General features: G+C 41.7%; 1 protein-coding gene across 1 annotated transcript; it reads right to left on the bottom strand.

Annotated features, from left to right (window-relative positions):
- Window positions 1-1,698: 1,698 nt before the first annotated feature.
- LOC310824319 (fibroblast growth factor 8-like) lies at window positions 1,699-8,140 on the bottom strand (the record flags this gene model as incomplete). Its single annotated transcript, XM_083697206.1, is given in 6 exon segments — window positions 1,699-1,751; window positions 1,754-1,982; window positions 4,904-5,010; window positions 6,586-6,766; window positions 7,960-7,996; window positions 8,109-8,140. Coding segments are annotated over 6 exon segments (639 nt in total).
- Between the last annotated feature and the right edge of the window lie 2,805 nt (window positions 8,141-10,945).

Below are 10,945 nucleotides of genomic sequence, written 5' to 3'. Positions count from 1 at the left end.
ATTTGATGAGGAGGATATGAGAACCTCCGTCCAGTGAAATATGATATTTAGGCTGAAGTGTTGTTAACATTCAAGGAATTAAATGTTAAAAGGAGGGATTGTTATGGAAAATACATTCATAGAACTATTTTCAGGTTATACACTTTCATATGACTGATACAACTTGTGTAACTACTGTGATGACATTTTCTCTTGCCACACCTCTATAGCCAGTTCTATAGCCATTGTTCTGAGAAGCACTGTATGATTTACCATATGAACAGCGGTGATCTCTGAGGGAGTGGTGGGAGAGAGCAATAAAATGGGGGGACAGGCGCATCCTGCCGATAGGTGTGAAATGTTGAACGGCGATTAATCAGTAGGAAAGCCTCCCCATTGTTCATTCTCTCCCGCCTTTTCTCACGTAAGCACAAGCCCATCAGCCGATAGCCTTGTAGGCGCCTGGCAATATGTTCAAACTGTATAAAAGACAAACCTGATCATTGTCTCTTCAGACTTGTGCTGAACGGACCCCCGGTTCTACGCTGGGCTGCTGTTACGCTCTTGTCTCTTGTTTGCAAGCAATAAATACCGGACTCAGATATTGTGGCTGCTCAGGACTTATTTCTTGATTCTTACCTCCGAAGAGCTAAAGTACAGAGTGGTAAATCCTAGACTTCCACCACAGTGGGTGGGTGTGTTTTAAGTATGTCTGTAAAAAAGGGGTTCCTCTGGAGTGACTAAAGCCATCTCAAGTGCAGGCACTACTCCTACTTCCCAATGTAGCATAAAGAGCGCACAACTACAACAACTTAACAAACAAGAGTATAATATCAGAATTTTAATGTACATGTATTACACATTTTAAATAAATATTCCATCATTAAAATTATTTTACACAACCTCAAATAAAAATATATTTATATATATATATAAAAACAGACAAACAAAGGGCAACAAAAACAAACCAGGGTTTTCCTACATTTCAATACATTTTTACAATGTGATTATCAAATGTAGCTGCCACATTTTCCATGATACGTACTTAAAGCTTGGTTTGCTTTAACTGTGTTAGTCTCCAGAGGGTTCCAGAAGTAGCAATGTCACAACACAGCATTCAGCAGAGGTGCCTTGGCATACTGAACACAACATTACTAAACACAGCACACTTGAACACAGCATCTGTGCTGAGTGTGTATGTGTGTATCTGAACGCAGCATCAATGCTGAGCGAGTGTGTGTACTGTTTGTACTGTATGTGCATCTCTGAACGCAGCATTCTCTGGCAGTGTGGTAGATCAGGGCCCTTCAAGTCTCCTTGAGCAGCCGGTGAGAGTCCATAACGACTCTGAACCAGTCAAACAAAAACAAATCACAACCCACCAAGAAAGAGATATGATCAAAAAGTCCACACTCTGCTGAAATATCAACACCCTAAATGTCCAATGGTGAGTTTATGTGCATCTAAAAACAAGTCATACACAAGTCAGTACTAAAAGTCTGGAGTACAAAAATAGATTTCTTATTCGTTTTTTTATGTATTTTTTTTTTTTTATACTTTCTGCAAAATAAATGAAAAACTACTTGTTAAGGTATAGTAATGCTCAGAACAAAAATGTCCTTAGAGGTTTGAAAGGAGCAGAGGAGTTCCTGCTTAGTCAGTCAGTCAGTCAATCAGTCTCTCTCCTCTCCCCCCCCCACCACCACCTCTCTCCGCCTTTCAGCGTTTGGCTGAGTAGTGTGTGCGTTTAGTCCTGGGGCTGAAGGGATAGAGACAAAGTCAAATGATTTTTGCTGGGCCGGGTGGATGTGGTGCTGTCCCCTGGGTAGCCGCTTCATGAAGTGGACCTCGTGTTGGTGCTGTCGCATCCGCGAGCCTTTCCGTGGGCGCCCGCGGTGGGTGAACGCCATGTACCAGCTCTTGTAGCGCGTGTTCCTCAGCGCTGTGTAGTTATTCTCTAGGACGATCTCCGTGAAGATACAGTCTCGACCATGTCCATTTTTCTGCGGAAACACACGCACAAGTTTTCTATGAAGATTTACAGATGGGAAATTTTGCATAATTTTGGCTCTGTACGCCACCACAATGGATTTTGAAATGCAATTGAAGTGCAAATTTTCAGCTTTAATTCAAGGCGTTGAACAAAAATATTGTATGAAAATATTTAGGAATTGCAACCATTTTTATACATAGTCCCCTATTTTCAGGGGCTCAAATGGAATTGGACAAATTAACATAATCATAAATAAAATGTTCATTTTTAATACTTTGTCGAGAATCCTTTGCAGGCAATGACTGCCTGAAGTCTGGAACCCATGGACATCACCAAATACTGAGTTTCCTCCTTTGTGATGCTTTGCCAGGCCTTTACTGCAGCTGTCTTCAGTTGTTGTTTGTTCGTGGGTCTTTCTGCCTTTAGTTTTGTCTTCAGCAAGTGAAATGCATGCTCGATCGGGTTGAGATCAGGTGATTAACTCGGCTATTACAGAATATTCCACTTCTTTGCCTTAAAAAACTCCTGGGTTGCTTTCGCAGTATATTTTGGGTCATTGTCCATCTGTACTGTGAAGCGCTGTCCAATCAACTTTGCTGAATTTGGCTGAATCTGAGCAGACAGTATATCCCTAAACACTTCAGAATTCATCCGTCTGCTTCTGTCCTCTGTTACATTATCAATAAACACAAGTGACCCAGTGTCATTGGAAGCCATGCATGCCCATGTCACTGCCTCCACCGTGTTTTACAGAAGATGTGGTATGATTCGGATCATGAGCCGTTCCAAGCCTTCTCCATACTTTTTTCTTCCCATCATTCTGGCACAGGTTGATCTTAGTTTCATCTGTCCAAAGAATGCTGTTCCAGAACTGGGCTGGCTTTTTTAGATGTCTTTTGGCTAAATCTAATCTGGCCTTTCTATTCTTGAGCCTTATGAATGGTTTGAACCTTGTGGTGAACCCTCTGCATTTGCTCTCGTGAAGTCTTCTCTTTATGGTAAACTTGGATAATGACATGCCGACTTCCTGGAGAGTGTTCTTCACTTGGCTGGATGTTGTGAAGGGGTTTTTCCTTTACCATGTGAAGGATATTGCGATCATCCACCACTGTTGCCTTCCGTGGACGTCCAGGCCTTTTTGTGTTGCCGAGCTCAGCTTTTTCTCCGAATGTACCAAACTGTTGATTTGACCACCCCTAATATTGCCACTATCTCTCTGATGGATTTTTTTAGTTTTTGCAGTCGAAGGATGGCCTGTTTCACTTTGAGAGCTCCTTTGACCGCATGTTGTGAGTTCACATCAAAAGCTTCCAAATGCAAATGCCACACTTGGAATCAACTCAGACCTTTTACCTGTTTAATTGATAAAGAAATAACAAAGGAATAGCCCACACCTGTCCATGAAACTGCTTTTGAGTCAATTGTCCAATTACTTTTGGTCCCTTGAAAAAGAGGGGGCTACATATAAAGCTGAGAGTCTGCACTTTAAGCCCATATTCATATATAACTGTAACTTGAATATGTTTTGGTAAACAGCTAAAATAACAAAAATTGTGTCAAAGTCCTGATGCCACTGATGCAGGCAGGCTGCCTGTGCACCCAGGACCATTCACAAGTCAGCTGCCTAAGACACACTATCGCAGGGAGAAATACCTCAGGTCTGTGCCCTCCTGTTGAAATTCTCTAGCTCATTGTTGGTAGATTCCACTCTTTTCAGGGCTCCTAGACTTAGATGTCAATCGATAAGAGCCTGAAATAAATCAAATCTACCCCGGTGCTATAGAACCAGATGCATTGCTTGATTTGCTTCTACTCTATCTAGATGTTTCAAGATCTATATTAAACGTTTCGAGAGTATGTGTGATATAGTGGGTGTTCATCTATGCCCTTGGGGTTCTATTGAGATCGTATTACAGTAGGCATGAAGGAGGGTGTCTGCTGCTATATTGTGATCGGTAGGTCCTATCTGCATTCCTCTTCCACAGGCTCACCAACCCATTCTCCACTGCTCTGGGATGTGTCACACACTGGCAGCACTAACCTAGCTAGCTTCAACCCTTGGACACATTGGCACATGTCCAGCAAGCAAGCAAATACACACACATTCAGGCCTGTGTGTTTTAGCGTGCACACGCACACACACGCACACACACACACACACACACACACACACACACACACACAGGCTGTTGCTGGGCCGGTATGGCAGAGAGAGGCAGCTCAGGGCAGATGGTGCACCTGGCAGGGTTCTGTCGGGGGTGGTGGGGCTGGCAGGCTTGTTTATTAGCCAGCACAGCGAGAGAGGAGCACAGAGACACCCCCTCGGACCCACAACACCGGCTATACACAGGAGGAGACATCCAACAACTCACACACACACACACACACCGGCTCTGTCCTCCGCCGTCTACATTAAACGAGAGGCCTAAGAAAATCACCAAGCAGAACCAGAGCCACAGTCCAGAGAACCGCAAAGTAGAACAAGCAATCCAACAGCAGAACGACAGAGAAAACCCAAAAAACAGAAGCGAACAGAACCTGAGCTTCATAGACCCAAGGAAAGAATGTGAGCTTTACAAATGCACAGAGCAGGGGATTGAGGGGGGAGATTATCGAACTTCGAGCCAGGACATACTTTTGTCTACTCCAGTCACTCAAAAGGCAGCTAGCTACCTAAGTCACAGGTAAAAATCTCAAGGAATATCCTGCCTACATTTTTTTAAAGGTCTCTCTCTGCATTTATTTATCAAAGACTCTTGCAAAATGTGATCTCAAATTCAAAAGTATTCCTTAATAACGGAATTACTCCAACAGTACAGGTATGAGCACTACACCATAATTTTAGCTTTTTCTAGCCACTGACAGAACCATATCAATTGAGCTGCATCATTATACAACCCAGTATGTGCTGAGAGGACCTTTTCTCTGTACCTTTCCAATCAGCTTCCCCCTCTTGTTCATGCAGATATAGAATCCTGTCTCTGCTCCCTTGATCCTCACGCGACTTCCAAATGTGTCTGTCTCCACGATGAGCTTGGCTGCAAAAACAAACAAGTTTTATTAGCAACCACGGCTGAGGGCTGTTGCATCAATGTGACATGTTGCATTCAAAAAGAAGGTGAAGATGATAGAGTTTATATTCAGCGAAATGCCGAAATCTGTAGAACGTGCTTATTCACACACGTGAAAAGACAGAAACACAAGCACACATGCACATACACACACACACGCACACACACACACACACACACACACACTTCAGGGACTATTCCTGAGGATTTATGCAAGCTTCAATTCTTGCAAAATGATAAAAACATATATTTTTTTACAAATCTGTATTCAGTTCACACATTCATCTATCATAGATCACACTTGGAAACAGAAGAACTGAGATAGAAAGTGTAAAAAATGCATTTCTTTCGGTTTGTTTCTCTCTGTGTGTATGCTTAGGTTGCTCAAAGCAACTCAAAACTGCTATGATAAAACAACTGATATCTGTCTCCATAATGTTTATACTAAAACACTAATAGTATCTCAATATTATCTAATATTGACTTTAGCCGAAGCAAACAATAGCAACGTTTTTCTCATCTTTCCAATTAATCTAAGGGACAGTATGGGTCACACTGTGGTCTATGGTCATCCTAATCCTTTCCCCATCTGCTGCCTGGCCACAGCTTGGTCATTGAGAATTATGGTTGTGGGTAGGTTGTGGCTATAATCAGATGGTTGTGGTAGGGCTGAACAATAAACCCATTGAAGGCTAAAGTTAGCCCCTGCACACACAACCGGCTACCATGGTAACACAGCCCTCTGAGACAGGTGACCTGTGCATCTACACACTTTCTGAGTTCCAACCACACCCACACGCACACATACAGTACACACACAGACAATGAAACATGTCCAATAACAGTAGGAAAACTACACTAGACCAACAGTTCAAAAGTGTTAGAGGACCACATCCTCTTTCAATGTAATGGTAATAGAAATAATTCAAATGCCACAAACATAGTATGAATTATATGACACTTTTATTCCCTTTGACTTCATTGTAAAACAAGAAATCAAAAAAAGTATGTTTGTTTGTTAAATTGCAAAGGTAAGAGATCTTCTGGTCTGCGCCGGGGAAGCTGTGTGTGAAGATCAGGCGCGAGTGGTCATAATTCGGCGGGGCCTATTTTGGGTGTGAAGCTGGACAGAGGGAGACAGAACGATGCAGGAAATGTTCAGGAGGTTGAAGTAAGATGACTTCTAATGGCTCCTCCAGACAGCGTCTCTCTCTGGAGAATCACCCCAAGCACAATCTAGAATCCATTTTACATTGTCTGCACTCCGCGGCCTCTTCTCAACATAACCAGCTGATATCAGAGGTCGATTTATTATTTACAGTCAAAGAAAAACGACTTATGTTTAATCTATTTATATAATAATCAAATGTTTATTATACATACGTTTAATTGGCACAAGAACCATATTTTGGGTTGGCACATACCTTTTATAGGGCCAATTTCGTATTTAAAGAGGGTTTTAGAAATTGTATTTACATTATAGCAAACATATACTTCATATATGCTACTATTACACATTACACTGGTACACAATTGTCTTACCGTGTACGTCTCCATTGTCTGCCATGGCGTCGATCTTCTTGTTGGAGAGAACCTGCACGTGCTTCCCGCTGGTTCGGCTGTAAAGCTGGTAGGTCCGAATTACCCTGCGGCTCACGCGGTCCGTCACCTTGCTCTGCTCGCTTACATGCTGCGTGAAATTAGGCGGGGACTGATTGGTTACCTGTCAGAAATTAGACGTCATCACAATCAGTAATTTCCATTGTCCAATTTCAAAAATGTCTTAAACTATTACTGTCTTACAGTAAATAAATTAGGCATAGATCGAATAGGCCTACCAACAGAAGCCAATTTGGAAAGGCTTTATACTTTCCAGTAGGCCACCACCTAAAACGCGAATGTAACTGTATAAAATGCAAAAACCTGTTGTTTTAAAAACCAACGCAAACGCAGTTCCTAAAATTAACCACGCATTACCTGTAATAACGAATAAATAAATAAACCAGAGAGGAACGCGCGCGCTATTTGGTCGTGCGTAACAGAGTGTACGTTTAGAAGTAGGCCTAAATGCTAAAATATCTAAAATAGGCTTTTGATTGTAATCTGTTTTTTTTCTATTTCGGGCAAACAAAAATGCATCAATGCCTAGGCCTATATCGTTTATCTATTTGCCACATTCGCCGTCCACCTCGTTCTGGGGAGGGAGGACAGTGTGATGGAATGATGACGGAAACTTCGGCCCTCATATTTGAACCCCACGACATTTTCTACAGACTCGCTATTGCCCCGCGCTGCCCCTTATGCGCCCAAGCAACCTGCGCTAGGGCAGTGACGCGGACGGCATGCCACACGCCCACTGCCCCTTCCAAAGTCAAAGTCAAAGTGGCTTTATTGTCAATTCTTCACATGTCAAGACATACAAAGGAATCGAGAGGACGTTTCTCACTCTCCCACGGTGAGACAGATAAAGTGCCCAGGCACAACAGATAACACATACTAAAAGTAAAACATTCAATAAAAATAATTTAAACAGTGCAAAAAGAGCAGTCAGTAAAGACTTCCGCAGTGGGACCCATCTGATATGTTGTTAAATTACAAATGATATGATCTCTCACCTCTGTCACTCACTGCTTGCTATTATTACACCATGCTTTCGGGCTCCAGCGATCCTAACCATATGTTTCAACAATGAACATTGTACTGTATATCATATAAGAATTTTCAAGGTGTGTTCGACGTGAAATCTTTGATAATGTTTTATCCAATAGGCCTAATCCGATTGATGATAACCATTTACCAATCACTTGTAAATACATGAATACACGAATTCTGATAATAACGAGCATCATATTATTGTTTTACTCTGTCCTCATAAAAATAAAGATGCTATTAGAACGCATGAATATCTGGACATACCTGAGCATAGTAGCAGAACGCGAAGAAGTGTAGGAACCTGAACAAAAAAGAATAATAGGCCTGGTATAATAGGAATTTTACGTAACCGGGTACATTAATCACACATTAATCAGCAGAGGAAAATCGAGAGTCGCAGGAAATATACTCACAGATAACTCAATCGAGATGGGATGCGTTGCATGTTGATTGATCAATTCAGACCGAAGGACCTGTAGTGTTCTGAAATCGAGGTTACTTGGTAAAGATAAGCCGTGTGAATACACAGGTTTCAGTTGCACTTGATAAAGTTCTCACCTTTCAAAGACTTAATTGGAATCCAAGGACGTGGATTAGAATAGTTGGTTTTTATGAGCAAAAATGTGGGCGACATTCCACGTCACAATGACAATTGATAACAATGATGAATGATTATTGATAACAAGTGTGTGTCTGTCTGTCAGGTGGCATGCTCGACCATCAAGGTTTAAGTGCACTTACAAACGACTGAGATGTGCATTTACGTTTCGGCAAAAAAGTGCTGGAGAGTTCCCTAATAATGAAAAAATAAAATCTTATTCAAAAGAGAAACGGGGTCATCCGATGCCAACGGAGATGACAGTTCATACGCGGTTCATCAGACAGTTCACACGGCAGTGTCTGTCTTTGTAATTTCTACTGAGTGCTCCTCGGACTCAAGTCTTCCAGGTTTTATCCCGTTGTTGAGAGTTTAGTTCGGGCTTCTCCGTGGTGGATAGTCACCCGGGACACGGGACGTGCGTTCAGAGCGGGTGATGTCGCTTTAGCGATCGGTAGCGCAGAATTGGCGACTCTACCCGTCTCCCCTCCTAGACTTCCATCCCAGGCGCTCCAATATCAGCCCCTTGTTCGCGCTCACACCCCTGGTTAAAATGGAAGGGCGATCTGCGAGGAACAAGCCCCCTTTTTCTGCAGGACAAAAGCGACTCCCCTCCCCTGCATTTAAAACATATTTTCACCTGAGAAAAAGTCAACACTTACGCGAAGCAAGGAGGAGTCTTCCATATAGCATACCCATCGCGCAATGATGCTTCTGTGCCCAAACGACCATCGGAATTAATGAAATAAAAAGAGAGTTAACGGGAAGTCTAGCCAATTAAAACCTGAGAGGAAAATCAAAACATGATATTTTTAATAACAAACTATATCAGTGCAAATAGGCCATATCAAATTGCATTATCTTATATATATATCCAATATATAAAAAGCGTTTCTTTCTAAATGTTTAGACTGAAACTGGTGTTGCCAGTTTGATGTGCCTCTGCCTCTGAGGTGTCGCAGACGTTGTGCCTGTCTTGTGTATTGCCGGAGGAAGTATGAGACATATTAAAAGGATTACAGGCGATTAACGTTTTTAAAACACTCCCTCCCTTCATTTGATAAAGAGAGACGCATTCCCTAAACGGTCGGCTCTCGCTTCACGCTCCTCAACGGTCTCACGGTGTTGGGTTTAGGCTATATGTCCATGATGAAACTAAACAAACTCAATTAAACGGGCACTCTTAAAAATGTTTTTAGACTTTATAATGGCTCAGGATGGCCCATATTTGGAACCAAAACGATACAGAATTATCCACAGTAATTTGTCCGTGAAATCTGAAACCCCAAACTAACAGTCTTCCGTTTCCTTAACCCTCGTATTGTCTTCACTTTTTGGACCCTTTGGAAGTCTTCGGGTCAAATTGACCCGGGACATTATTGGGGCTTTAAAAGCAATACAAAAATACAAATTTCCATTCAAAACTCTTTAACATATATTGTCTTTATCTCAATTCCAAACAATATAGATAACATGTATGATTAATATTTGCAATTAATCTCTGCTAGATCATATTTAACAGTGGAAGTGTAATTCGTTTTTTGTGATAAAGTTATAATTTATGTAAAAAATCTGCTATAATAAGGACTTGGGTGGAATGCTTATCTCTGAAAAGTTGAAATGAAACAATGTTTTCATTGATGTTTATTATTTTTGAGGAGATATTCTCATTTGATTTTCATCTTTATCTTATTATAATCAAAGCTGTGAAAAGCAAATACAGGTGATGAACGACAATAGAAACACAAGAACCAAACTTAGATCGATTTAGTCACTGGATATGAAATACATCTCTCAAAAATGTCTCAAAAATAATTTGAGATGATTTACAATAAATAGAAACACAAAACATGAACGAAATGTACACTGCTTTATTCACTGTCAATGAAATACAGTACACTGAAAAATACATCTTTCAAACAATTCTGAAATAATATTGGATACATACAATTTGAGAGTATGTGTCCTACAGATGTACTTTTAGCAGTTTCTGCATGTGGTTTGTGTCTTTGAGTCCTTTGAGGGTTCACACACCTCGCTGTGCTTCCTCTTGTTGCCACCAGCTGCAATCTAGAATAATGAAAATACTTTATTAGTTCAGGATTTTTTTCCCACCACATCTTCTAATAGTCAATTTCAATTTGACCCACATACATACAGAGATACTCAGAAACATACACACACACACACACACACACACACAGATACATGCACACATAAACAACAACAACAACAGGACACTTACTTCAGGCACTGGAGGTTGTGGTTGTGTGGGTCGTGCAGGTGGGACAGCAGGAGCCTCCTCCACCCGCCTCACTATGGCTAGAGAAGCTGGGTTCCTGGGCACATGTTGTCTCCTCTGTATGTGCAGTGTCACCAGTGCTCATAAGCATCACATTTTTGCCCTTTTTGGGTATGTAGGATACCAGGGCCATGTTGGCCGTAAACACAAAGTGGGAGGAATGGACTGGCCTGTTCGTTACAGTTAGAAGCTGAGGTGGGAGCTCTGTCTTATTTTTTCTGACTGTTCCACCCATTGTCAGCTTTCTTTTGAGAAGTTCCTGTCCCGGGCTGTACGATGTGAAAAAATTATCCCAAGTGATGTTGTGGCCACTGAGGCCCTGTGACATATCCAGTACCACCCGTGTCCCC

This window comes from Argentina silus (genome assembly GCF_951799395.1).
Source record: "Argentina silus genome assembly, chromosome: Y".
NCBI classification, from domain to species: Eukaryota; Metazoa; Chordata; class Actinopteri; order Argentiniformes; family Argentinidae; genus Argentina; species Argentina silus.
The sequence above is the reverse complement of the archived record's forward strand: the minus strand, read 5'-3'. Positions and strand labels throughout refer to the sequence as shown.